This window comes from Bombus fervidus, chromosome 4 (genome assembly GCF_041682495.2).
Source record: "Bombus fervidus isolate BK054 chromosome 4, iyBomFerv1, whole genome shotgun sequence".
In the NCBI taxonomy this organism is placed as follows: Eukaryota; Metazoa; Arthropoda; class Insecta; order Hymenoptera; family Apidae; genus Bombus; species Bombus fervidus.
The window spans coordinates 15,715,677-15,743,352 of record NC_091520.1 but is presented as its reverse complement, the minus strand read 5'-3'; the positions used below and the strand labels follow the sequence as shown (position 1 = coordinate 15,743,352).

The 27,676-nt window shown below is 31.0% G+C and overlaps 5 protein-coding genes across 10 annotated transcripts; 2 read left to right on the top strand and 3 right to left on the bottom strand.

The window, feature by feature from the left end:
- Positions 1–561: 561 nt before the first annotated feature.
- LOC139986763 (EF-hand domain-containing protein 1) lies at positions 562–4,315 on the bottom strand. Its single transcript, XM_072002342.1, has 5 exons — positions 4,118–4,315; positions 3,900–4,036; positions 3,458–3,780; positions 2,817–3,265; positions 562–2,739 (listed from the first exon to the last, which is right to left on the bottom strand). The coding sequence occupies exons 1-5, from the start codon at positions 4,163–4,165 to the stop codon at positions 1,822–1,824; spliced, it is 1,875 nt and encodes a 624-aa protein (XP_071858443.1). The 5' UTR covers positions 4,166–4,315; the 3' UTR covers positions 562–1,821.
- A 70-nt stretch (positions 4,316–4,385) lies between these two features.
- Napi-iii (Na[+]-dependent inorganic phosphate cotransporter type III) lies at positions 4,386–8,075 on the bottom strand. 5 transcript variants are annotated; one of them, XM_072002346.1, is made up of 8 exons: positions 7,612–8,075; positions 7,446–7,499; positions 6,986–7,186; positions 6,109–6,878; positions 5,822–6,028; positions 5,540–5,750; positions 4,815–5,452; positions 4,386–4,712 (listed from the first exon to the last, which is right to left on the bottom strand). In XM_072002346.1, the coding sequence occupies exons 4-8, from the start codon at positions 6,310–6,312 to the stop codon at positions 4,482–4,484; spliced, it is 1,491 nt and encodes a 496-aa protein (XP_071858447.1). In that variant the 5' UTR covers positions 6,313–6,878; positions 6,986–7,186; positions 7,446–7,499; positions 7,612–8,075; the 3' UTR covers positions 4,386–4,481. The 5 variants fall into 5 exon arrangements, with proteins under 5 accessions (XP_071858447.1, XP_071858448.1, XP_071858446.1 ...); XM_072002347.1 differs by having other exon boundaries at positions 6,986–7,182; XM_072002345.1 differs by having other exon boundaries at positions 6,109–6,481; positions 6,680–6,878; positions 6,986–8,075.
- Positions 8,076–8,338: 263 nt separating this feature from the next.
- On the bottom strand, positions 8,339–9,300 carry LOC139986767 (cytochrome b-c1 complex subunit 7). The gene is made up of 4 exons (XM_072002349.1): positions 9,135–9,300; positions 8,994–9,041; positions 8,625–8,791; positions 8,339–8,530 (listed from the first exon to the last, which is right to left on the bottom strand). Exons 1-4 carry the CDS (start codon positions 9,169–9,171, stop codon positions 8,453–8,455), a joined length of 330 nt encoding a protein of 109 aa, XP_071858450.1. The 5' UTR covers positions 9,172–9,300; the 3' UTR covers positions 8,339–8,452.
- Positions 9,301–10,443: 1,143 nt separating this feature from the next.
- Positions 10,444–13,671, top strand: Pabp (poly(A) binding protein). Its single transcript, XM_072002341.1, has 4 exons — positions 10,444–10,985; positions 11,574–11,884; positions 11,961–12,906; positions 12,989–13,671. The coding sequence occupies exons 1-4, from the start codon at positions 10,793–10,795 to the stop codon at positions 13,429–13,431; spliced, it is 1,893 nt and encodes a 630-aa protein (XP_071858442.1). The 5' UTR covers positions 10,444–10,792; the 3' UTR covers positions 13,432–13,671.
- A 6,313-nt stretch (positions 13,672–19,984) lies between these two features.
- On the top strand, positions 19,985–26,732 carry Tapas (tudor domain-containing protein 7 tapas). Of its 2 annotated transcripts, none has more exons than XM_072002821.1 (17): positions 19,985–20,173; positions 21,525–21,674; positions 21,876–22,084; positions 22,163–22,266; positions 22,511–22,622; positions 22,693–23,028; positions 23,087–23,254; positions 23,379–23,735; positions 23,823–23,990; positions 24,070–24,327; positions 24,453–24,698; positions 24,773–25,123; positions 25,208–25,425; positions 25,506–25,719; positions 25,841–25,959; positions 26,067–26,218; positions 26,304–26,732. In XM_072002821.1, exons 2-17 carry the CDS (start codon positions 21,593–21,595, stop codon positions 26,525–26,527), a joined length of 3,318 nt encoding a protein of 1,105 aa, XP_071858922.1. In that variant the 5' UTR covers positions 19,985–20,173; positions 21,525–21,592; the 3' UTR covers positions 26,528–26,732. The 2 variants fall into 2 exon arrangements, with proteins under 2 accessions (XP_071858922.1, XP_071858923.1); XM_072002822.1 differs by having other exon boundaries at positions 22,693–23,032; positions 23,097–23,254.
- Positions 26,733–27,676: the final 944 nt, after the last annotated feature.

Below are 27,676 nucleotides of genomic sequence, written 5' to 3'. Positions count from 1 at the left end.
TATATATTATATATTACATATATTCACTATATATATTATATATATACTTTAATTATATATAATATGTATAAATATATATAAATATATATAATATAATATATATGTGTATTATATATATATGTATTACCTCTTACTATATTATTATATTATTCATGGACTGCAAAAGTGAACTAAAACATTATATGAAAATAATATTATAGTTACTCTATAGTAACATATGATAATGATTATTGTACTATTTTATGAAAATTTCATGAGCTATCAGTTTTATTGTTAAAATTGACTGTTACTTTATTTTATTTTAATGTTTGATACACTTTTTGTCATGGTTTCATTATTTTATAAATTCCAGTTGTTTTTACTGAAATAGAAACCTTGTGTTTTTGTACATTGAAAAAAAAGGAATATGTATACTTTTCATGCCCATTAAGAAAAAGGCTCCTTTAAAAATAATATCAGTAAATTTAAACAATTTTTCACAAATTATATGTAGAAAATTGAACACTGATATAACAAGAATTGCTTAACTAATGTGGATTTAGTAAACTAAAATATATAAAATAATCGATTCCATCTTAGATTTGATTACATTTTGCTGGTAGTTATATATACACATTTACATATACATAGTTACATATAGTAATTAATTTGTAGAAAATTGTAAAAGAAGCAGTAAAATAAGGAAATTTGAGTTCTTTAAGTTTTATAAAAATTAAATTACTTTTTCATTGCAAATTAGTATCATTTTTCATATGATCAAAGAATCAATCACAAAGTAGTGACATGAGATTTTGAATTGATTAAAAAGTTTGTACAAAATTAATCAATGAATTAAACCACAGAGTAGTTTAATGCAGATTTTTTAATGAAGGTATGCATATTATCATAACTACTTTTGCATACTCAATTATAAACAACAAGAAAGGGAATCTGAATCGTATATATTACAAATCTCTTTTCTTGTTTTTATATTGTAAATGATTAAAAAACAAACACATTTTATTAAAGTAATATATCAATATTAAAAATTTGTAGCCAATGTTTTTGAATCACTTTAGCTTATTTATAGTTTACAAGTAGAATAAGTTGCTCAGAAAATGGACAAGTAATGTCCAATAACTAAAAACAACCGAATAAAAATGAAATCTATTAAAGTTCTGTATTTCAGTTGAACAGCACTAAAATATTTTGTTAGACTATTTACTAAGAAGTATTTTATGGGAGATTATTATTGAAAATAGTTGCATTTTTCAATCATTTTAGAGTTCTGCTTAAAAATGTTTGGATTCCAAAGTTTATCTAAACTTTATTTTATGGTTAATATAGCACATGCTAATGTATACAGACTGTGTATCTGTATATTATCATTGTATTATAATATGCAGACATACAAATAGTATACTTGTAATGTACTACATTGTTTAGTATTTACATTGTATAATTGTACTTGATTAAATATTGATTTGAACTATGAATTTAATATTCAAATTGAGCTATTACAGAATCATGTATGCAGGCAATGAATTTTTTAGAAAATATGAATTTGATTTAGTTTTGATTGCAAGTTCTATAATTTAAAAATGATAAGAGATTGAATAGTAATTGCGTTCAACGTAATACATGTATAATACCGATGTTATATGATCATGCGTTATCAAATATTAACTTACTTAAAGCAATTATTTAAATTAGGAAAACCATATTTTAAAGTGTGATAAATTAATGTATATTTATAAATTTGTTGAAAATATTGTGTTGAACGTAATTATGATCAGAAATAATATTTCTTTATCATCATTGCACCTGATCATCCCATTTTATTTACTTTTTTACTTTGTTTTCAGTAAATGTCTTTGGATCTTGATGAGATGGTTGTTTATTATTTGTTATTAAATCTGGACAAAGTTCTTCTGGTGGTGGTGTGCGTGGTCGTAATTCACCATGTTCTCCTTCATATCGACATTTAGTTTGAATTTCAAAATCCTTTATACATTGTTTCATATCAATATCTCTTGCAACGGTCTCTCTAGACGGTTCAAGCGATTGCAATTTTGCTTCTTCATTATCCTGAATTTTTTTCGTTTCTGTCCTTATATCGGCGGAAAGTAAATTTTGCTTAACTAAATAATTACGAATATTATCTCGTACTTTTTGTGGAAACTTTTCAGGATTCGCCTCAATGTAACGATACACAAAGAGATCAGCGCCAGTTATTATGAAATAATGATTAAAAATATTAATTTTTGCACCGACATAGAAATCTTGAGGGGTATAATATTCTGGATTATCTCTTCCAGTCTTTGGTTTTGCAACCAATGTTGCTTTTAAGAAACAACCTTCGCGACGTCCTGAATTACGTTTTTGAAGTTCCTGTACGAGTACAGTACCGTCACTTAAACTGTATTCTAAAATAAAGTCGCGACTTTTATCCTCCGGATGTACCATGTCTATTTTCATAGAATAACGTAGTTTTTTAGGGAAATTAAGAAGTTGTCGAATGACATCTTTCTTAGGTGGTTCCGGTGTAAATGATAGACAAGAAACGTAAGTATCTTCAGGTGTACCGAAGATTATATGTGGTGGAGGTTTATACTCTGATGCAGCTATAACATCTTTTGTTGGAAAAGGAATTGCTTCCGGTTGCGTTATTCCTAACATATCTGAATAATATTTTCGTGTGAAGGAGTCACAGTCATGCAAAAAAAATCGTCGATTGAATATAAAAACTGTACCACCTATCTGCAATTAAAAAGAAAAATACATAAATTATAACATATTAATGCACACGTATATTCGTAAATTATTTATAGACTAACTAAAAAGTCACTTGGTGTATAGTATTCAATGATCTCTGGATCGCCATATTCCATATATGCAGCAGGATAAGTTGATGGCAAATTTTTCCAATCCTTTGGCACTTTCATTCTTTTTAATAGCATTGGTACCGGATCTTTCCCGCTATTCGGTTTTTGTACTTCACGAACAGCGATCGTATCGTCCGTCAAGAAATACATAATCTGATAAATATCGTCATCCCAAGTTGCAGTGAACAATAATACCATTTTATCATATTCTAAAAATCGTCGTCTAACATCATCTGATATTTTTGTAATACAAGTTAATGTTTTCTGCTTGCTCAATCTCAGTTCTGTATAAGGATCTACAGGAGGTTCTTCCTTATCTCCAACATCTATACCTTGGCTATTTAAATACTCTCTAGTAAATAGATCGCAATCAATAATATGATAGACTACGCCATAAATACCTGCAAACCCATAATAAAGCTAAATAAAAAATAAGAAACAATATTTAATATGTCAAAAGATTATAAAAGATAAATGCAGATGTATTTTTTTTTATTAAAAAAAATAAATTAAATAAAAGTTGGACTCTTTGCCGCCTTTTATTAATAAACGTATGCATATACAATCATAGCAGAAACATTTTTGTAACTTACATACGTCAATTCCAACATTAAAATCTTTCCAATGAAATGTGTCGCCATTTATATTTTTTATAATTTTATCACGTCTAACAAGCTTTCCTTGCTGAAAGCCGACATTATCAATTGCAGGCTCATTTACACATACAGTATCATCCTCCAAATGATATATTATATTAACATAACGTATACGAAAATGTTCATCTGGAGAATTAAAAACTCCTTGACGAAAAAATGCTTTAAAGCAGAGGCATTTCTGCGCAAATAGCGCATAGTGTGGAATGAATTGTCGATGTGCATATTCCTTTACACGACCATATGTTAATGATGGATCATAACTAAATTTTAATTAATATTATTACACCAAAAAGATTGAAAACTGATATAAAATTAAGAAAAGAACAAATCAGATTTTACAAAAATGAATTTTATATTTTTGCGTTTATTTATCACTTACTGTACAGAATCCTCTTCTTTTACATAAGCACTAGATGCAATATCTATTGGTCTTCCTCCGATACCACTGTGTCTATCACGTACTACACGATAACCATTTAAAAAATGAAATTTTTGTAATAACCTATAGTCTTTGATCTTTAAAAGAGATATGTTCTCGCTTAATTTTATTGAATATAATGATTGTAACAATTAATTCAAATAATTTTTCAGACTTACATTTGGATCTTGAAATGTATAGCCTGGTATAAGTGGTAGATTTTCCATGTTAAATTTTAAATTATTTAATAAAATATATCTTCAAGAAGCATCTCTAGTGAATATCTATTGAACTTGTAGCTGTTAAAAAGATTGTTTAGATTGGTTTCCATAACAACGTTATTTTATATTGATTTAACAGTACTTTAATTGTTATATTACTTATCATTTTAACTATAAAATTATATAATTGAATACATAATATATTTATAGATAAAGAATAACTAAGTCAATTTATATTTGATCTTTATTTTTGCATAAATTATTGACAACAGTAGCATTGGATGGTTTTCACTAAAATGGATTAGTTGCCTTGGCATTAAAGTCACAAACTAATTATTTCCTTAAAGATAGCCATACATCCTGCAGACAAGCAGCCAGCCACTGGCACCGTAATTAACCATGCAAATGCAATATTGCGAAATAACTTCCACGAAACTCCCTCACCACCTCGCGAAGCCCATCCCACACAGACAACAGATCCCACTTTACAATGAGTTGTTGACACAGGTAAACCAGCCTTACTTGCCAACAAAACTGTTACTGCTGCTCCTACCTATAATTTATATTTAATAATATGTATTTATGAGATAAATGTTATAATAAACGTTATTTTTTTCTTAGATATTATAATTTTTTATTTCTAAAATGTGTATACCTCTATAGTAAATCCAGTAGTTGGTGTAATCCGTGCTAAATCTTGTCCTAAAGTTTGTATTACTCTACGTCCCCATACCCAAAGACCAGTCGATATTCCTAAACCACCATAAAGTAATATAAGCAGTGGGGTTTCTGCTTCTTGCTTAGCTGATCCCTCTGCATACACAGCCCAGAGTGCAATAAGTGGACCAATTGCATTACTGACATCATTACCACCATGAGCAAAACTGCCAAATGCTGCAGTTAATACTTGCAAAAAAGCAAAGAGTTGAGATACTTCTGGTGGTTCTTCGTTTTTTCTTTCAATTTCAGTTTGAGTTCCTTCAATATCTGATCCTGCTACCATTAAAAGAGGGCTGGCACTGCTATTGCCACGTAATTTTGGTGCTGCTTCTTTTGCATTACCATTGCTATTACTACTACTTGGAGCTTCAGAAATAACAGATAATGCTGTTGTTTCTTTTTTATCACAGGTACCAAACTTAGTTGTTGTTTTTTTGTTGCTACTTAATGAAAGTAATATCCTTTTCCTTTGCCATGGTACAACGAATAAATAAACAATTGCAGCTGAAAATAAGCCACAACCTAATGCAGCAAGTACACTACCCCACCATGGCACTCGATCTAACATCAAAACTAAAACAGACATTAATGAAATGACATCAATTTTCGCTGATATAAAACAAGATCAATCATTGCAACACAAATACAATATTTATTTACGTTTAGGTCCATCATGTGCAACTGATATAACATTAATAGCAATAGTAAGTCCATATGCTAATGGGAGAATATAAAGACCTTGTTCTAAAGGCTTACTAGATTGAAGTACTGATTTTCTTAGAACCCAAAATATAGCACCTGATACAATTCCGCTAAGTACAGGGCTTGCAAACCAAGATGCTGCTATGTTTGCAAGAGCTACCCACTTGACCTATAAATATGCTTATTACATCCTGGAGTATTGTTTATTTATTTTTAAACTAATATAATGATTTTACTAACCCCTGCAGTACCTTTACACACAAGTGAGAAACCAACTGTAGCACCAACAATGGAATGTGTTCCAGAAATAGGTAATCGCAATGCTGTTGCTAGTATTAACCAGATACCAGATCCAGCTAAACTAGATAATGCTCCTACCATTAATTCTTTTTCATGGCCTTCATATAATGTCACATTTAATATACCTTTCCTCATAGTATCAGAAACCTAAAGTAAGCATCAATTAATATATTTTAAACAAAATAATGTAAGACAGAGTTTGTAAAATATATAAATTTTGAAAATACTTTATAGCCAATGAGTACAGCTCCAGCAATTTCAAAGATTGTTGCCAAAATGCAAGCTTGGAATATTGTAAGTACTCCTGCACCAACACTTGTTCCAAAACTATTTGCAACATCATTAGCTCCGATTCCAAATGCCAAAATAAAGGCCACTATGAATCCAACCACTACTATCCATATCAAATTCTCATCATATGGTATACTCATTTTTAATTACTTAATGACTATTTCCTTTGAGCTATTGATATATAGATATTTTTACTTCTATACATTTGTCAGTAGATCATCGTGTTAGAATGTTCTCCTGTCATATTATTTGTAGATAATACATTGTTGAATAAGAGAACATGGATCAAGGAAGAGCTTCCAGTTTTATCTGTTATGCATTTACACATAAATACTTATAGTTTCAGAATATATTTCTCCATTTATATTTAAATTCCTATACATGTGTAGATGTATATACATACATATATATATGTATATATATATATTTAATAATTTTATTTTGCTTTTAAAACAATCAATTTTATAACTTTGTACACATAGCAGAGGTAGTATTTTGGCGCAGCACCTGATATATATAGCATTGTTTTTTCTTCATACAACAATGTATAATTAGAATGCTTTTAACAGCATCAAAAGAGTTATTGTGTAAACTTCTTAAATTTTTTACTTTGTATTAAGTATAAAATATTGTGATCAATTTTATAGGGATTCATTATCAGCGTTTTCCTTCCTTGAAAACACACTGATCGCTGTTCATCCGGCATCTGTAATTAACCGAAACATATTTGACATAATATTCATATACGTCTTAAATTTCCTACATTAACATATAAAAATTCTTAAAAGCAATGCAACTAATTTATTTTATTACCTTCGTTCACACATTATAATTATCCTAAAATGAATTTTAAACAACGAGGTACTTCACATCCACAAAGCGAATTTAATTATTGTAGTATAACGTTTCGTCAATTTTCTCACGCTCGACTTTGAAGGGGTGGCGTTACTCTTTCACTTTTCATATAACAGCACTTAATATCTCGATTAGAATTCACAATCCTAATAGAACTGACTTAAACAGATATTATTGTTTCTCTCCATGCGTGTACAATAGAAAATGCAAAAACTTGTTATCTCGTTACAAAAAGGGTATGTGTACGAAATGCAACGAAAATTCGAAGACTACGTACTACTTTTAGGAACACTAGTTACGAACACTATTAAGTTCATGAAAGAAAAAGAGAGTAAATAGTTGGAATAAGCGAAATTTTCGATCGTGCGTTATATTAAATTTGTATATAACAATTTTCTAAGTTGTGATTTCCAATTACCATTCTTTGTATCATCCCTTATATGATCCGTGTGGTTTTCACTTTAAAGCTTTCCTTTTAAGAATTGTGTAAAAGATATGCATCGTATGTAATGAAAACAGAAAAAAATTACTTGACAATTTGCTAAGAAAAAAAAGAAGAAACGGAAATAGATTTTTTTACTCACGAAACTTAAATTACTTTGTATAAATCTTTGGTAATTGGGGATGCCGCTCAGATCCGCGTGGGGGTGAAATATTGATCCGCCATTTGCCCGCGAAACTCATATAAGTATAATGCGAAAATTATTTACTGCATCGCAATTCTGTCGTCTTTTATATATAAATCGATAAAAAAATTGATTCTATCCTCACATTTACAAGCCCGTGAAGGCTTCTCTTTAATGTCATCACGCTCATTAACAATTTATGTATTACGCACTAACTATGCGGCATAGATTCGTGGGGGAATGATGAATAAGTCATTGCATAAAGGGCGTTAGATGAGTTCCAATTAATGCAGGCATTACTAGCAATAATCATTTCCTCTTAAATATATTATTAAACAAAATAGTCATCCACCTAAATCTTCATTAATTTTAAACGTTAATCCTGATATATTAATTTCTTTTAACTGTTAATATTTCAATGACTTCCATTATCCTAATATTTCAAATTACTAATTTTACACTTGTTTTAGTTGAATAATTTTTAATTTAGTAACTAATTTTACATTTGTACGATATGAAAATATAAATGAAAAATAATTAAAGAAAAATTTTTTAAATGGATCATATATATAGATTAATTTATTTACTTTAATATTTAACAATGAAACATATATAACATATAAAAAAATACTATCAATTATGTAACATTTCTCACATGTTAATAACTATATTTGAAACAATAGAATTTAAGTGGCTAAAGATAGTTTATTTAATATCTGCATGTTATATACACAAACCAATATCTTGAAATTACAATTTAAGTGTAAGATGAATATATTTATTACTACATTATTATAATTTACTCTGCATCCCATTTTGCTCTCTCTGCTTGTTCTCTTCTTACTTCCTCTACATAGGGTGTAAGGTATTCTACATCCTATTTCGTAACAAAATAATTGTTCCAAATACAAAATAATCACAAAAATATTTAACATGTAAATAGATTCTTTGAACCATTAATATTAAGTTACCTCTTCCCATTTAGTCCATTGTTCTTTTGGTAAAATCTTATGTTCAACATCTAACTGTGTGGCTCTGATAATTCGGAAATTACGTTCTTCTACTAAATGAGGTGGTAGTCGCCGTAATGCTTCTAATACATCTTCATCCTCCCACAAAAGGTCATCTTTATATAAACCTAAATTTATATAAAATTAAACATTTAGAATGTACACTTTTATGTAAATTCTATTAAATTATTTAAAGTAGCATTACACATTTCATATTATAAAGTAATAAAATATCTCATCTGAAAGATATATTCATATAATAATTATTACACGAATATATATAATACAAGTAATACATACATAAAAATATAACATATGAATATTTCATACCATACTTATTAAATCCACTAGAATTATATGCCCACTTTTGTATGTTTGCTATAAAACACGACATACATATAGATATACAATTATATAAGAGTATAACACTTTTCTAATATACAAAATTTTATAAATTATAAATTTACTCACGATATTTTCGTATTATGTATCTAACCAGACTAGCCATATTAAACTTCTTACGTATTTAGTGCTAAATTGTTCACACTTGCAGTTTGCAACTGCTAACGTTCGTGCTTACTCTCACTACCAAAGTGTATAGTGTATAGTTACTCAGCATCAGTATATCATCTCAATGAATTATCTTAAGTACTTTTAATGTAGTATACAAGTTATCTTATGCTTGTGCAATTGTATAAATTACCATATTTTAGGAAAATTATAATATAAATAAACGTATAGTTGTGAGCTGTATAAAATATCAATTTATTTATCATCATTCAGAGATATATATGTATTTAAAATAAAATGTAAAATTTGGTACATTTGGACGTTTTAAAGAACGTTAAAAATTGATATTTTTGTATAAGAAATTTTATATATATTATGATAATAATTTATTTCCTTTATAAAAGTAAGAAAATATATTTTATTTATGTGGTATAAGACAGATATGGGTACAATCGTTTAAACAGGTCGACACTTGCTAGGGAAAACCGTCCGTCTTTTGAGTCGAACAAAATCAACATAAAGGACTAGGAAAAATATAATTCTGTGAGACAGACAGAGACCAGTAGAATGTCTATCTCTGCTTGAGACATTTATAGTATCTCTGTACGTGTCACGCATGCGCAGAATAAGACCTTTTCTTAGCCTCCATCTTGATTTTTATGAACTCAAAAGAGTTAGTGGGGTTTTTTTAATGTTTTCAGTATAAAAGTGTTCAGTCCTGCTTATATGACAATCGTCACGGTTGTATACAACAATTGTACTTTTGGTATAGGAGTGTCCAGTCTTGTTCATATGACCATAGTTATGTACACGCGATTTTTGCTAGGGGAAAGCATCTATCAAGTGAAGCCGAAAAAGTTAACATGGCGACGGTTTCAGAAATCGCTTCGCGCATGTGTGACATATACATATACATAGGTATTGAAAACATATCGAGCGAAACGCTTTCTGAAACTGACGCCATATTAATTTTTTGGCTTCACTCGGTGGATGCTTTCATCCATAGTACTATAAACTACTTATATAAATCATATAAATTATATAGTAAATTATATGATCTACTTGCCCAGGTCCAGGCTTGCAGTCATACAAACATAAACGATTTATATGACTGCTGTGTCTAGACTATTCCAGACTTGTCTTTGATCGTACTAGGAACATTGAAAATAAACTAGATTTGAATGTAGATGGCAGTACAATTTGCGAAAGGGACTACTTTTACCAGCGTGTAAATGCGTTGAATGGTTACTATATAATCGTGAACGGAACTACTTCCAGCGCCTCTTCCTCATAAAGAGTAGAGTTGTGTTCACGTGTGGTTGTGTCTCCTTTTTCTACAAAATAGGTCACACAACCCACCTCCATTCGTGAAATAACTCTTCTATAAAAAAAAAACCCAAAAAAAATATAAAAATTACAAAAATATACACAAAAAAATCGAAAAACCGTAGCTGAAAACCGCGAAACGTAAGTAAAGTGTGGAAAAAAATAGTAATCAATTGCGTTACGAAGAACAACGTGGTCGGAAGAGCGCAAGCCATATTGAAGGAACGAGAGATACCAAAAACCAGAGAAATTTTTCAACTTAAGCAGCTGCACGACGAGGGAATAATATTATAATGAATCCAGGAGCTCCAAATTATCCTATGGCCTCACTTTACGTGGGTGACTTGCATAGTGATATCACCGAGGCAATGCTTTTTGAGAAGTTTTCATCGGCTGGGCCCGTACTCTCGATACGCGTCTGTCGTGATATGATTACCCGACGTTCGCTCGGTTATGCTTATGTTAACTTCCAGCAGCCTGCTGATGGTGAGTATGATCATATTTATTCATTTCAATATTTTTCTTTTACTCGGATATCCTACATTTTTTCAAGATACATCATCCTTTATTACATCATTTGTCCGTGCTTGACACGTGTTTCGAATCATACGATGCCACCATATTGAAACCTACTTCGAACAAAGTAGTAGCAGTTGATTGGATTGAGTCATGCCTTATTTTTTCTAATACTTTTTTTTCGTTTTGAGGAAAGATTTTGGAATATCGGATATTTTGATACAAATTTGCTAGTCCTAATAATAATAGGTTTTAATATGTGACATTTATTATGTATATATCTACGATCGTAATTTAAATAAAAATTAAAATGATAACGTAATTATTCATTTTGTACCTTAATTTTTTAATATGTTTGCATTATTGGGATACTTTATGAATTGTTGGTATATGTAATATGTAGATCGTTTGGAGTTTTTTACGAAATGATTAGACATTTTTAAAAATTTTCAGTTCACAATTATATAATTAAAAAAAACAACAATTTGATTATTATTACGGAATTTAATGTAGATTTTTAATAATAGTAGCAAATAAATAAGTTTTTGCTCATTTTAGCGGAGCGTGCTCTTGATACCATGAACTTTGACATGATAAAGGGGCGGCCAATTCGTATCATGTGGTCTCAGCGTGATCCTTCTCTTCGAAAATCTGGTGTTGGAAATGTCTTTATTAAAAATTTAGATAAAAACATAGACAATAAAGCAATGTATGATACGTTCTCTGCTTTCGGTAATATACTTAGTTGCAAAGTAGCTCAAGATGAATCTGGCGTTTCTAAAGGTTATGGTTTTGTGCATTTTGAAACTGAGGAAGCAGCAAATAAATCCATCGATAGAGTTAATGGCATGTTGCTTAATGGAAAAAAGGTAATATTTTTCTTATTATTCTTTACTTATTTAATCCTTTTTATAATAATCTTCATAGCATCTTTTTAATGTGCAGGTATATGTTGGTAAATTTATACCCCGTAAAGAACGCGAAAAGGAATTAGGAGAGAAAGCTAAACTTTTCACCAACGTTTATGTAAAGAATTTTGGGGAAGATATGACAGACGATAAACTTAAAGAAATGTTTGAAAAATATGGGACCATCACCAGTCATAAAGTAATGATTAAAGATGACGGAAAATCTCGAGGTTTCGGTTTTGTTGCTTTCGAGGATCCTGATGCAGCTGAACAAGCTGTACTAGAATTAAATGGAAAAGAGGTCGCTGAAGGAAAGTGTATGTACGTCGGACGGGCGCAAAAGAAGGCAGAGCGTCAGCAAGAACTTAAGAGAAAGTTCGAACAATTGAAATTAGAACGTTTAAATCGTTATCAAGGTGTAAATCTATATGTAAAGAATTTGGACGATAGTATAGATGACGAGCGGTTGCGCAAAGAATTTGCACCATTTGGAACAATTACCTCTGCTAAAGTTATGATGGAAGAAGGACGCAGCAAAGGCTTTGGATTTGTCTGTTTTTCTGCTCCTGAAGAAGCTACGAAAGCTGTAACAGAGATGAACGGTCGCATAATAGTTACTAAACCATTATATGTTGCTCTAGCTCAGCGTAAAGAAGATCGTAAAGCACATCTTGCTTCTCAATACATGCAACGTTTAGCAAACATGCGAATGCAGCAAATGGGTCAAATTTTTCAGCCTGGTGGCGCCGGAAATTATTTCGTTCCCACTATTCCACAGCCGCAGAGATTCTATGGACCTGCACAGATGGCCCAAATTCGTACAACTCCTCGTTGGCCAGCGCAACCTAATCAAGTACGACCCAATGCACAAACTGGAAGTTCAGGTTTCGCTACGATGCAAGGTCCATTTAGGGCTGCACCGCGTGCTCCTACTGCACAACCTGGTGCTATGCGAAGTACTTTGTCTGCTCGACCTATCACAGGTAACGAAGGTTCAATTTTTACAAAATTTATTTTCGAAATTTCAATTGTAAAAACTTCAACTTATTTTATTTGTTCTTTTAGGTCAACAAACGGTTGGTGGTGCAAATATGCAAAATCGTTCCATGGCTGGTCCAGCAGTGGGAGTTACAGCTCAAAGCCGTCCGTCAAATTACAAATACACTTCAAACATGCGTAATCCTCCACAAACAATGACAATTCCTGCTCCTACTCCTGTTCAGCAAGCTGTTCATATTCAAGGCCAAGAACCACTAACTGCCTCAATGTTGGCAGCTGCTCCACCGCAAGAGCAGAAACAAATGTTGGGAGAGCGTCTCTTCCCATTGATTCAATGTATGTATCCGCAACTTACTGGAAAGATCACTGGAATGTTGTTGGAGATCGACAACTCAGAGCTCCTGCACATGTTGGAGCATAATGAATCACTGAAAGCCAAGGTTGAAGAGGCCGTAGCTGTATTGCAAGCTCATCAGGCCAAACAGGCTGTGGCTTCTAAAAAAGAGTAAACATCTTAATTAAGGTATTATTTTATTCTTCTTTAATCGTTCGTAACAATGTTCAGTTTTTCTTACTCATTCTGCGATTATCCTTGGTTTAATCAAATTTTTTCTGAAGCTTTATGGTGGCTTAAGGATTATTACATTCAAGAATGACAGGAACAAATTGTTATTCAAAACTAATAATTGGTCATGAAAGGGTTTTTCATCAAGTTTTATGATAATAAATTTTCCTTTAAAAGTATCAAATGAGTTCATTCTTTCCCTGATCCTTATTTTGGTTTAAATGTTTTTTTTTTTTAATTATTATTAAGATATTTGTATTCTTACTTTCATGTAACACATGTAATGAAAGTATAGAAAATAAATTATTCGAAGAGTTTGAACTGCAATTTGGCCTTTATTGATTACATTGATTAGAATTATGTGTTAATATTTGTTCCCTTTTCTTTTTGTAATAAACTGGTATAAAGTATCAAATAGTTTAATAACACAATTTAAAAAATGTGCGTTTTTATTAACCTATACTTTGTATGCAAATTATATAAATTTAAAACTATCGGGATAACTTATTTTATAAATCATTCTTTATCAGAAATTGTACAAGTTATGAATAAATAAAATATATAAATATGAACATTTGTTTTGAGTGAAGTTATTTTGTTATCCACATTATTTTGGCACATATGTTTTAATATTAACAATTAATGATAACATTATCAATATCTGGGGTTATGTGTTGATATTAATCAAATAGCAGTAAGTATTTTTTAAATAATATATTTCTAAACTTCAATTATTTTTATAAAAATTACACAAAGTGTGATCAGTGATCTTGTTAATTAAGTGCAATAAGTAAGTAAGAACATAAAAGAGACAGGAACTTATATTTGTGTTTGTAAAATTCGTACGAATTATTGAAACAAAAATAAAAATAATTAGTAGACTGTAGATTTTTCCGCATTTATAGAAAATTTAACATTTAAAAAAATGCACGCAATGTACAAAAATATCCAAAGAATAGTATTTATTACAATATTCAGTGAATGAAATAAATTTCTATTTAGATTCCACTTGTTTAATTAGATTAAAAATTAAATTAAAAATACAATTAAAAATACAACTGTATTTTTCAAACTTAATTTTTTTCAAAACGAGGTGTCGGACAAGAAAGTCTATTCTAGATTCAATCTCTAATCGGTTGACCACGTTATGCGGGACACGCTGTATAATAAAATTTAATATACTTTCAAACTATTTTTTCATTTATTACTAAATCCAAATCTAAACCGGCATTATTTAATTATTTCAAATAACGAATTATTCTAACTATTTTATTACGTTCATTGTAGAAACTTTTTTCATGTCGAAAGATTATTTGCAATTAATCTTCTAATTACAAGAAATTATAAGCAAATATGTTGGTACAGGCTTTTGACAAGACCTACTCGCAGTATGTTCTTCTATACTTTTTAATTAAATATATGTTTGGCCCTGGGGTGTTTTTGGTCGTTGAATATTTTTTTTTAATTACGATGATGAGTTTAGTGCCTTTTGTCTCAAAAGTCCTGAACCTTCACATTTTTATACTATTGTCAAGGAGATCGGTGACCTGGAGATTTAGATGAATTCCTATGTAGTCTATCTAGGTATTTTGTATTAAGTTTCACGATTTCTTTTCCCATTTAAAAATTACATAACTTGTTTTTTATTCAATATCTTTAAATTTTTGAGAGAAGAGATTCGTTATAAATAAATAAATTTGTCGGGTTATCTTTCGAATCACTTTTAACACTTAACCTGCGTGTTATATCTACGTGAACTGTATGCCAAGGCATGCTGGCCTTAGGTATAGGATGTAATTCGGCATGTATTTTATCTAAGTTGTGACGGACTTCTCCATTATCAATTACGTATCCAAGATAAAGCACCGATGGTTTTAGGAAAGAACATTTAGAAAAATTGAAAGAAAATCCGGCGTTTGTGAGGGTATTTAATACAATGTGTAATATTGCTAAAGCTTGGTCTATCGAGTTGGCCATAATTAAAACATCGTTTCAATAAACAACAACGTACGAATAAGTCAAGGTCGCCTAAGGCCTTAAGAATGGCCCCCTGAAAATCGGATGATGCTTTTTTCAACCCAAACGCCATCGTTATACTCTCGTATTGTCCATCAGTGTAACAAATGCTGTATATTCCGTAGAATTAGAATGAATAGGGATTTGGTGAAATCCGCTGGCCATGTCCAGGCTAATAAAGTATCTAGCTTTTTGCAATCTCGCGATTTGATCCGCAATAAAAGGTAGAGAATACCGGTCAGCGACCATATTTTTATTTAGCCCTCGGAAATTTTTTTTTCTATCTAATCTATAATAATAATAATAATAATAATAATAATAATAATAATAGTAATAATAATCTATAATAATAATAATAATAATCTATCTGAACCATCTCTATTCTTCAAGAGTAACATAGGGTTCGCGAATGGTGAATTACTAGGTCTTATGATTTTTGCTTCAATTAGTTCGCTTATTCGCTCACGTACTATTCTTCGTTCTTCCTCGCTAAGTCTATAAGGACTTCTTTGTACGGTGATGTTAGGATCAATTAACCATATTTTTAACTGGCCCGTATTTACGCGAGTACGTGGAAAACCCGTGATGAATGAATCTTTGAATTTTTTTTTTTTTTTTTTTTTTTGAGAACAGAAATTAATCGACTTTTATCGTTACGAATTACATCAGTGTCAATTTTATTAACATCGCTCTCGTTTCAGCGGTTTTATTACGGACATTAAATAATTTTTGTTTTACACACAGCGAGGCTATTTTGTGTAATCTTACGTCAAAACCTTGACTTAAAATTTCACGATCAATCATGATATCCTATTGTAAGTAACTATCAGCAAGGACATGAAAATTTATCTGCAATGTAAACACATTAATACAATGGACAAAATTTGAGATTGATAATGAGAAGTTCTTCGCATTACTATTGTATCAGTCGTTCTTTTGCCAAAAAAATCTCAAGGCTACGGATTCTTTAATTAGTGAACACTCGGCTCCAGAATCGGAGTAAAATGGAAACGACTCGTTATTGGAATCATAGTTTCTTTTCTGCAATAACGGACAATTAGACGCGATATGTCCCTCCTCGTGGCATTTGAAGCAAGACACCTTCGATGACGCGGCTGATCGGTTTTCCTCTGGGTTTCGTGTATCATCCTCCGTCTGATGGCCTGCGTCGTTTAATCTCAGGGCCCTCCGATGGATTTTCTGACGAAGACGTCGGATTCTTCTCGTAAGAGAAAACTCTCATTTCACTTCGAAATTGGTCCTCTGTCTTGATGTCGCTCGTGAGTGCTAGTCATTTAAAGCGCTGATCTTGTGAATTCAGTAGATAAAGAGTGGTGGCATTTGATGATTATTTCGGCCACCGTTAAATTTTGCCACCTCGTTCTCAGAAGGTAATTGAGACGCATACCATAAGCTCCCGGGGTTTCGTCTTTCAGTGGTCGTTCCCTGGTTATCTCCATTAGCGCCGAGGTTGCTGTTTCTTTGCCACCAAAACGCGTAGTGAAAAGTTCCATAAACAATGCGCTGCAGAATCCTCTAGGGCATGAATTAAGGCAGTAAATAACGCGCTGTCTTGTATAGAGTTGTTCTTCATAAGCAGATTAACAGCTGCACACCATGCGGCTGGATCAGCGCTCACGATTTCGGGATTAAAACGTGGTAGTACTAAATTTCTAGGTTCCGCACTCGGTTTAGGCATTAGCGGCTCGACTATCTCGCGCACGAGGGTTACAAGCCCTTGCATTATTATATTCAGTACTGATCTCACTTCTGATGTCGAGTTATCGTTAGAGTTCGGAGTGTGTAACGAATCTTCATGTGAGTTGACCATTGGTCAGTCTTCGTTTTTAAGGAGAGCTATTTAATTACTCCATACCTCTGTTAGGTACACGTTCTTTCCGTGACCGTGGCTACGTTCAGCGATTCGTTATGTCACTTCGTATAGAGTAATTCACTAGGTATAGAGTAATTGTATAGCTGTGCTTAAAAAGAACAGTTGTAGTGGCACTCGACAGTAAACATTCCAATGGTTTCTGCCCCCGTTGCTCGCCATACGCAGATCCTATTCTTCTTAAGATTTAGTTAAGTAAGGTCCTTCAAACGGACAAACAGTCTTTATCCTAACAGTCTCTAGATCTATCACCTGCTACGGGAAGATAAGGGAAATCTGCTTTCCTCAGCATCTTTCTCTAACCACCAACATAGAAATTAACCATTTAACAGCAACGTTCATTTCCCTCATTTTCTGAACGAGGGTTGTTCTCGACGAATCTCGTGCCCTGAGACATACCTCTGCATCACTGTGACGGAGAGGAACATTCTCGTGTGATCTCATCAGCGAGTAAAACAACGTCTTTACGATCAGTGGATATTCCACGTTTTTAGCAAAGAGTCCGACTTAGATTTTGGAAGAAAGTATATTCGTTATCCCGTTGACCCCGGATTCGTTATTGAACCTAAGATCATTATCATTAGTATTTCGAGTATCTAATTACCACGGTTACTTGTCAAATTCTGTAATAATCATATTTGTACTAGTAGATATCTTCTCTATTGCGTAATAACAATGTCTAATCCAAATGAAGATTCGTTACACGCCCCTAATCATAATGTTAACCCGACATATATATGCGTACTAAATATTTTTTATTCGGATAACGCATACAATAATAACCTATATGTGTGAGGACTTCGTGGCCCCCGCGGGTTCCTGGACCACAAGTTAAGAATCGCTGGTCTACAGTAATGTTGGCAATCTTAAATATTAATAATAATATCGATTGTCAGGACGGTTCTTCAAGTTGTTTTAGGAAATACAATGTTGCTAATTGCTGATCCATAAAAAGTTCCACATTTCTTCAATTAAATATGCAAATTCAGCAATAGACATAGCACAAGAGTTAACAACCACCAAAACCCTCTAATTACTCAACTACTCGACACGTCGGAACAGTTCCGCAGGCTAAAAAGGCATTACACCTTAGACCTAAGTACTAGATTCAAGTAGAATCAAACATACTATAAACACTTATTAATCATATTATAGTACCACGCCAGATAAATTTACTTAAAATTCTCTACGAGAATTGATTGTAAATTAAACGCAAATAAAAAAAAAAGAAAAAAAATTTCTTCAATTTAATTACGTAGCTTACTTCTTCAAGTTAATTATTTGCTTTCATAGAGATAGAACCGAAATTCTTCAACAATATAAATAGTCTTGCATCTATTGACTTTTATGATGTACTACAAAGAACAGACAGCAGAGAAAGTATCCTTTCCTCTATTTTAGGTCAGCACTACTAAAAATAAAGAACATCTGTTTCACTTCAAGAGTAGCTTGTTTTTAAAGAAATCCGTAAAGTACTCCGTAAAGCATGGTCATTTCGTAAACCTTATATATAATAAGCGTATTATGAACGCATCCTGACATCTGATCTATATTTGTCTAAAAAGATTCGAAATTTTTAACACACTAGCAAGAGAGGGGACATAGTTTACGAGTCATTCTCAAGTGACTTTGTTATCTCTTCCTAGAACCAGAGATAAAGGAACCGAGGTAATCGCTGCGGGCGTCGAAACTTCGCATTTTCAGATGTCGCAATTGTAAGACGTTGGCCCACGCACTAAGCGGATGAGGACTTAATTTATGACACCCTTAAGTGTTGACGTTTTCTCTATCCACAGATTGACGAAGGCCAGGCGGCCATCCCAGGTGTTCGAAGTTCACAATTTCTTACATTCTCAGATAGAAAATGATAATTGATAGTTATTATCAGTTAAAAAGATTAATTGCGATACTAAAGAAAAATGGGATGAAATTCCAGGTAGATACCAGCTTATACGTAAAAGTATCAAAGAAATATATATGGTGTACATAATATCTCGTGAAAGTTTAATTCTTTAAAATATTCTTTTCATAGTATTACGTCTTTGTATATGAGAATTAAGTTATTATTAAAAGATTACTTAAAATTGTTTCAAGATGAAGAAAACTTACCATGTTTTATTATGGTAATGAGTAATAGCAATTAGATTTCATTTAAAAGTATGATTAGTTAGTTGAGTTAGAGTAGTTTTGATTTTTTTATATTGAGTAGATCTAATATGTAAGAATTCCTAATAAGCCTAAATATTATTATAATTAGTTTCAAATGCATGGTATATTTATAGAATAATTAAATTTGCTTAAAACTACGTTTGAACGTTATTGAAATTTCTTAAAATAATTACTTAATATTATGCATTATCATTAATGTTATATGATTATTATTAATAATTTATCGTTTGCAACGCACATATAAATTTTAATAACAATTACAAGCATATAATAGAAAATTATAACTTCTTAAATATACCGCTACTTAAACCTGGCCGATGATTGGTTCATTACCTAGAAATGGAGGGGGCAGAGGAAGAGTCTGATTGGATGAACGAAGCATTTCGTGTTCGACTTCAACAAATAATATGCTAGATAGTTCTCTGCGGAGATGTAATAGAGTTTGGAAATGGGTTTTCACGAATAGTAAAGAGAAGGCAATGTTCGAGATAAAATCAGTCGAGCTATTGTCAAATTATGATATATTTATATAAGAAGTGATAAAGTTTAGTGGAGTTACAAGAGAAGTTTATAATATATTATATATGTGCGACATTTGAAGAGAAATAAGGTACCTTTGATTTTTATGCATGTATAACGGTGGCCTAATTTTTTTTCTTAAAGTATTCTCCCAGTGTTCAGATAATTTTGAAATTTCAATAAATTAAAGATTGTTATATACTACTAATTTATACTTTGATTAATATGAGAACGATAATACCTATCGAAAATATGTGAATTGCCTATAATTTGATATGCAGCTGTTGCCACTGCTTTTTTACATTCGATTTTGTGTACTCGTTACATGTCATCAGGAATTATGATTGGTTTATCTTTTCATATGACGTCAAAGTAACGACGTATTTAGTTTTGCAAAATAAGTGTGCATAATATCTATATCGTTTGTCAAATTTATTCCAATTAGTAAGCGTATAGTTAGATAATATTACTATGGTACAATTACGTAGTTTAAACTATTACATTAGCTCTTGTACTGTGACTTCGATGTATATGTATAGGGAGTGTACATGGTTTTAATTAAAAACGATATTAAAACTAAATGTTGTATATATTAATATATGTATAAAATTTCGCAGTAAAATTTTATGAAGTATGTGAATTAATTTTGTCATGAGAATTTTATGGTAGAATGTAAATATTTGGAAGCGAAAATGTTTTTTTTATAATGTGTTAAATGTATTACATCGTATTTTAAATAATTAGTAAGTATCTATCCTTTGTTAACAACAATATGTATTTGACAATTTTGCGTGTTTCACCAATTTTTACACTACCGAACTGATCGCCATTTGCCGGCATTGTCCGAGATCTCAATTATAAGTCAGAAATACTAATTATTGTATATTTCCAATCCTTTGTTTCATTCTCGCATCAGTGTACGATATAATTTTAAAATATATAACAAAAGTAAGTTGTTAAAAAGATACTACATAATATTTATTGTATTTTATCTCGTTTAACATTTCCCAAGATGCAATTCTCATAACTTGATTGTAATACTTTTTGTTAAAGCATAACATTTTTCGTCAAGCACATGTAAGATATTGAAGAATAATAAAATAATCGAACATAAAAATTGTTTGAAAAATATTTTATACAATTACTATTTGTATTTATATTATAAAAAATATTTATATTATTACAATAAGATTTATATTTTACAAATATCTATAAATGTTTTTTTGTATGATTTTATTTTAAAGTGGTTAATAAATAAACAATATTTACGTTATATTATAAATAAACATTAACCCATTAATGTTGTTCTAATAAATGAATAAATTTTTTTATAAGTATTAAGCACTTAATTAGTAATTATATTATTTAAACATTATTATTCAGAATGTACTTTGTTAAAAATTATGTATCAAGTCATTTATCTGATGTTTAAATGTTTTCAGAATTTTACTTTGTAAATATAATTTATATACACATTTATTAACATTTTTAAATATACAAAAAAGCAATAATGGAAAGAGAAGAAGTAATAAAAAATGTACGTGCATGTCTCATATCTTCAAAAGGTGGAGTCAAGATGGACGATCTAAATAGTAAGTTGTTTCTTTTAAGGAGCTTTTTTCATCACTATTTAATCTTATTATAATTTACTTAAATTTTCATAATATTCATTTGGAATGTTTATATTGTTATAAACCATACATATATTAACTAAAGTAAATAGAAATTAACAATTTTACATTGTATGTTTATAATGCAGTTGTAAAAAATATTTATATTAACATTTTTTGCAGAAGATTATAGATTGCTCATTGATGAAAATATACCATTTCGAAAATTGGGATATCAATCTTTGGTTGCCTTTTTACGTACTGTCCCTAGTGTTAAAATTACTGAGAAAGGAAAAGATTGTTTTGTGGAGGCTGTACCTACTGGAGAATCTGCACATATTACAAAGTTAATTGCTCGACAAAAAACAGCAACTAAAAAATATAATAAAATGGTAAGTCTGTTATTCATCTATACTGTTCTATATCATTTTATTGTATATTACATTATCTTTAATGTTGTATTGCTCTAGGTGAATACCAAAAGACCAACACCATTTCGTAAGCCTATGATGACAAGAAATTTTGGCAATATAAGAAGTTTTAATAATAATCTATATTCACAAATGAGTGGAAGGTAAGTGTAGAATACAAGATACTTACATCATCTATGTTTCATTTCTTTATGTCCTAAATATTAAATAACATATAAAAATAACTAGAAAATAATCTTTCACAAATAACTAATTCTTTTTTATATTTTTGAAACATTGTTAGTATATAAATTTTAAGAGATATTCAAAACTGTATATGGAGTATATTGTGTGTGTGTGTGTTATTATAGTACATACGTACACACATTTGAACATTTGTTATTTTAGACAAAATATGTATCTTCCTGCAATGTCAACCAAAATTACTATTCATCAAAATAGTGAGAAACCCAGATATATACAATCTAACTGTGGTATACCACCGAGTTCTCCTAGTAAAGTAAGTAATATATACCTGATGAGATTACATATTTTGGTACTGAAGGAGAGAAATTTATTTTAATTTTTAGAGACTGAAAGATAGACAAGTGAATTCTGTTTTATCAACAAACCAAAGTATTAATAAGTCTAAAGATGAGACACAAATAAAGAACAATCTAAGGACAGTAACATCTGTGATAAGTCAACATTCAAAGAATGCTAATATCAATGCGGAAATGCTTCCTAAAAAAATTTCAAGTCCAAACGACAGACTTAAAGTAAATCCTCCTATTCCTTCATTGATGGATATACGCACCAACATTTCAACACTGCCTCAATCACCTGAAGTGTTGTCACCTTTCTCACCTGGGCAAGTTTTAGCAGATAGTAAAATGAAAATTCAACAACAATCAATAAAATTACCTGTAAGTATTTATTACTTACTAAATTATACAATTTATAATTAATAAGTTATATTTGTAGACAGCATTAGCTAATACTAGAAAAATTGTGCCAAAATTACAACCTACTGATCCGAGAGAAGAATTGAAACGAAGAGCTAGTGTACTAAATCTTCCAGAACCTGTGTATCAAATCTGTCCTACAACAATTAAAAATACTAAAGAACCAGCTGTGTTTGCACAAGTTAAGGTTCGTGAAATTGTTTTGATATTTGTCTGATAGAAATTATTCACATATTGAAGTATAAATTAACGACGATAAGAAATAAATAGTAATTTATAACAGATGTAAAACGTCAAAAATATATCTCTAGATTGGTCCTCACGGATATTCAAGTTATCCGGAACAAGCACATACTGAGGACGAGGCACAAAAACTTGCGGCGAAATTTGCCTTGGTTGATCTAACTGAAAAATATGGTTCATCTTCCTGTTTTAATGAAACTAAAGACAAAAGCATAATAAAAGAACGAGTTTTGTCCATAATAGATGCTCATCCAAATGGTATCTTTATGCATCAGATACCCATGTATTATAAACAACAGTACGAGGAAATTTTACCTGGAAACTGGGAGAAAGTTATCGAGACGAGCTCAGAAATTGTTCTGGAAAAGGGTGTAGATAATTCGGTAATTCTACGTCGGTTTACCTCGTCGGATTTACGTGAAAAGGTAAAATAATGTGTTTTGTAAACTGTAAGCTGTTCTATGTACGTATATGAAAGAAATACAATTATTTTTTAATATATATATTTTTAGATACGAAATACAACATCATTAAAGACAGATAAAATACAACTGCATCCAATTGGTCCTGTTGCACCTGGACAATTGCAATTACCGGAAGAAGAATTTTGGATTGTGTCTGTTACATACGTTATAAGTACTGTTGAAATATGGGCTAGAATTGTAGGAGACGCATATAGTGTAAGTTAAAAAGAGTTTTTTTTATATATAATTTTTTTTATAATTATTATTTATATTTACTTACATGATCTTTATGTAGGATGAATTTGACATTATGACCACCGAAATGAGTAAACATTACAGTAATATCCAACAATCTCTGAAAGCACCACTTATTGAAATTGGAAATTATTATGTTGTGTTTGAAGATGAATCATGGCACAGAGTTCGTTGTGTAGATTTTAATATCACAACTGGAATGGTTACAGTTTCATTTATCGATCATGGTGATGAGGATATTTACCATTATAGTAGATTACAAATATTGGATAAAAAGTTTTGTGTGCTTCCTGCTCAGGTATGATATTGATGAATCAATGATGAATCGCTCTAACGCAACAATATAATGCCATTTTTATTAAGATATAAACTTTATAATATTATCAAAAATATTTGTAAACAATTGTATTAAATTATATATAGGCATTAAGGCTGTGTCTTTATGGTTTGGAAGATTTCAATGACTGTGATAGCACTGTGATAGCAATTGAAAAATGTTTGCTTGACCGTGCTTTATATGTTGAAGTACGAAATCGCAAGAAAGATCAGAATGATCCCTCTGCAACAGTTGTGTTTTATGATACGCATGGACCAGATGACATTAATTTGAATTTAGAACTGTTTAGACAAATCTCACAAAACGTATTAGTTGCTCCTAAATTAGACGTGGTAAGTACTTGTTTGTATTCCAGAAAATGTTCTTGAATTTTCGACAAAAAATAATGTTTTTTTATTATTTATAGGAGGGACAAGTATCAGAAGTATTTATTTCTCATGTAGAACAAAATGGTGATGTTTATGTACAAGTGCAGTCTGAAAGTATGAAACTTTTGGTTAATTTATTAAATCGATTAATATGTACTGGATTAAACACAGAAGATCTAGAGAGTTGCATAGTAACCACAGTTGATTCTAGTAAAACATACTTTGTGTCAGTAAATAATAATTGGTACAGAGGGAAAATCGTAAGTGACAGCTTTTACAATCAATTAAGAGCATTTTTAATTGATTTTGGTAAGACTGTCACTATAACAAAAAGCAATCTTCTTTCTTTAGAAACATTATCTCAAGTTTTAGCAAATTATCCTCCTCAGGTAAGATTTTAATTTGGATATTTGATAAAAATTTAAAAATCTAATATATTAGAACAAATTTTAACGATGCATTCATAATAATAGGCATTGAAGGTACATCTTCATAACATTGATAAATCAATGTTCAATGAAAAGATGGTTGCGAAACTTGCAGAACTTGCACCAAAAGGTGAACCACTTATTGTAAAAGTTGTATCATCTATAAAGGGGACACCAGTTGTGGAATTATTTAAAAGAATTCAACCAAGTAATATGCTTGTTTCTGTCAATAACACCTTGGCTCTTGAAGAGGAAATTGCCAAGTATAGTATATAAAAGTATTGATAAATGTTACTACGAATAAGAAAATAATAAGCAATTGCTATTTTTATTATATTTGCAGAACACATGGGGATGGTAACAATAATATAAAACCAAGGAAACGCATCGAACGTATGAATTCTAAATTCGTAGGAAGTGAAGATGATGACGTTGTAAAGTCTTTAAAACCGCCAAAAATTTCAGGCATTGGCGAATATTTCGATGTTCATGTAACAATGGCTGCCCATCCCGGAAATTTTACTGTTCAACCATTTGACGATAAACGTTCATTAGAGGTAAATGTAATTTTTTATGTATTTTGTTAGGTATAAAATATGTATTACAATTATATAATTATATTATATAAAAAAATATATATTTCATATAAATTAAATGTATATATTTTTATAATTTTAGTCAATGATGATTAAATTACAAGAAGCTTGTCAAGCATACAAAGGTCCAACTCCAACTCCAGAATCAGTAAAAGAAGGCAAACTTTATGCAGCTCAACACATTGACAGTCACTGGTATAGGTATAAATAAAAAGTGATCTATAAATACATATTTTAAGTCTGAACTTTACATTATGGAGTTATTGATATTAATTAATAATTTCTATTTATTCTAAATTACTTTTAAGGGTATGCATTTCAAGTATCATTAAAGAAAATATGGTTAGCGTTTACTTCTGCGATTTCGGAGATGTATCAGTACTACCATTAAATAAATTACAACCTTTGAAAAGTGAATTCTTAGAACTACCGTATCAAGCTATTAAAGCAAGACTTGTTGGTATGTAATTGTTTTATCTTTCAGTTTTAATTTGTTTTCAAGATGCAGAGTTTTACTTCGTAAATTTTGTTACTAATTTAAACAGGCATACGACCGATTAACGTTGACTGGTCTGTTGAAGATAGTTTAAGGTTTCAAGAATTAGTCGTGGATAAAAATTTTGTATCAATAGTTTACGAATCTAAGTCTGATGGATTTTCCCCGGCCGATACTATATTGGGTTTAAAATTGATAGATGTTAAAACAGCTGAAGATATTTACATCGATCAACTTTTAATTGAGGAAGGTCGAGCTACATTAAATGATTAAAGCGACATATACTTGGACACAGTTGATGCAAAATCGGAGTATCATAGTGAACACTAATGGTTAAATTAGTTTCGACAACTTCGGCATGGAATACATGTATTTGTTTCCTACGTAAATGCTAAGTGATATCTTTGTACAGTTTTACTGTTTTACGCTCGAGAACTTAGTTGTTTGTATATAAAAATAATATTTCTATTTAATAGTATATGCAAAACCCATAGCATCGTTAACTGTCCCAGACAGAAGTAATGAAGATATAATGGAAACTATATGAATGTATATACACATATATCAAACGTGTTATACGTAATACGTGTATGTGTACATTATACATTTATCAGGTCTGTAAGTATGAAACCGGAATTTGCCTATAGATGGCCCTAGCTGATAATGTTATCACTAAACTGCGTCATTGATGCCAAAAGTCTTTGTTGACATCTCACAAACATTTTGACGTGAGGAACGAAGAACGTGGAAGATCACCGAAAAAGTTTCAAGACAGAGAATTGCAAGCATTGTTGGATGAGGATGACGCTCAAACGCAACAACAACTCGCTGATCAATTAAACGTGACACGAGAAGCCGTCTCCATACGTTTGAAAGCCATGGGAAAGATCCAGAAGGTGGGAAAATGGGTTCCACATGAACTGAATGAAAGACAGCAGGAAAGCCGAAAAACCACTTGAAAAAAAAGAGTCATTTCTCCACCAAATTGTGACTGGCGATGAAAAAGTGGATATATTTTGAGAATCCTAAGCGTGAAAGATCATGGGTAGCTCCAGGCGAACCACTGACATCGACTACAAGACCAAATCGCTATGGACGGAAGACAATGCTCTGTGTTTGGTGGGATCAGAAGGGTATGATCTATTATGAGCTGTTAAAACCTGGCGAAACCGTTAATACTGAGCGCTACCGACAACAAATGATCGATTTGAATCAAGCTTTGCGTAAAAAACGACCAGAATATCAAAAAAAGGCAACACAAAGTAATTTTGCTTCATGATAATGCACCATCACATACAGCAAAAACCGGTCAAGGAAACGATTGAAGCGTTCAGTTGGGAAATACTTTCGCACGTGGCTTACTCACCAGACGGCTCCGTTCGATCACTATTCATTTGTATCGATGGGACACGCACTTTCTGA

Bases quoted from the DNA above. Each gene is read 5' to 3' on its own strand.
- LOC139986763 (XM_072002342.1), bottom strand. From the start codon at position 4,165: ATGGAAAATCTACCACTTATACCAGGCTATACATTTCAAGATCCAAAT. The intron at 4,037-4,117 runs GTAAGTCTGAAA...TCTCTTTTAAAG, and splicing joins ATACATTTCAAGATCCAAAT to ATCAAAGACTATAGGTTATT. The intron at 3,781-3,899 runs GTAAGTGATAAA...ATTAAAATTTAG, and splicing joins AAAGAAGAGGATTCTGTACA to TTATGATCCATCATTAACAT.
- Napi-iii (XM_072002345.1), bottom strand. From the start codon at position 6,312: ATGAGTATACCATATGATGAGAATTTGATATGGATAGTAGTGGTTGGA. The intron at 5,751-5,821 runs GTTAGTAAAATC...GCATATTTATAG, and splicing joins TGTGTAAAGGTACTGCAGGG to GTCAAGTGGGTAGCTCTTGC. The intron at 5,453-5,539 runs GTAAATAAATAT...TGTCTGTTTTAG, and splicing joins TGCACATGATGGACCTAAAC to TTTTGATGTTAGATCGAGTG.
- LOC139986767 (XM_072002349.1), bottom strand. From the start codon at position 9,171: ATGGCTAGTCTGGTTAGATACATAATACGAAAATATC. The intron at 9,042-9,134 runs GTGAGTAAATTT...CGTGTTTTATAG, and splicing joins ATACATAATACGAAAATATC to CAAACATACAAAAGTGGGCA. The intron at 8,531-8,624 runs GTAACTTAATAT...GTTACGAAATAG, and splicing joins AATGGACTAAATGGGAAGAG to GATGTAGAATACCTTACACC.
- Pabp (XM_072002341.1), top strand. From the start codon at position 10,793: ATGAATCCAGGAGCTCCAAATTATCCTATGGCCTCACTTTACGTGGGT. The intron at 11,885-11,960 runs GTAATATTTTTC...TTTAATGTGCAG, and splicing joins TGTTGCTTAATGGAAAAAAG to GTATATGTTGGTAAATTTAT. The intron at 12,907-12,988 runs GTAACGAAGGTT...TTGTTCTTTTAG, and splicing joins GTCTGCTCGACCTATCACAG to GTCAACAAACGGTTGGTGGT.
- Tapas (XM_072002821.1), top strand. From the start codon at position 21,593: ATGGAAAGAGAAGAAGTAATAAAAAATGTACGTGCATGTCTCATATCT. The intron at 21,675-21,875 runs GTAAGTTGTTTC...CATTTTTTGCAG, and splicing joins CAAGATGGACGATCTAAATA to AAGATTATAGATTGCTCATT. The intron at 24,328-24,452 runs GTATGATATTGA...AATTATATATAG, and splicing joins TTTGTGTGCTTCCTGCTCAG to GCATTAAGGCTGTGTCTTTA.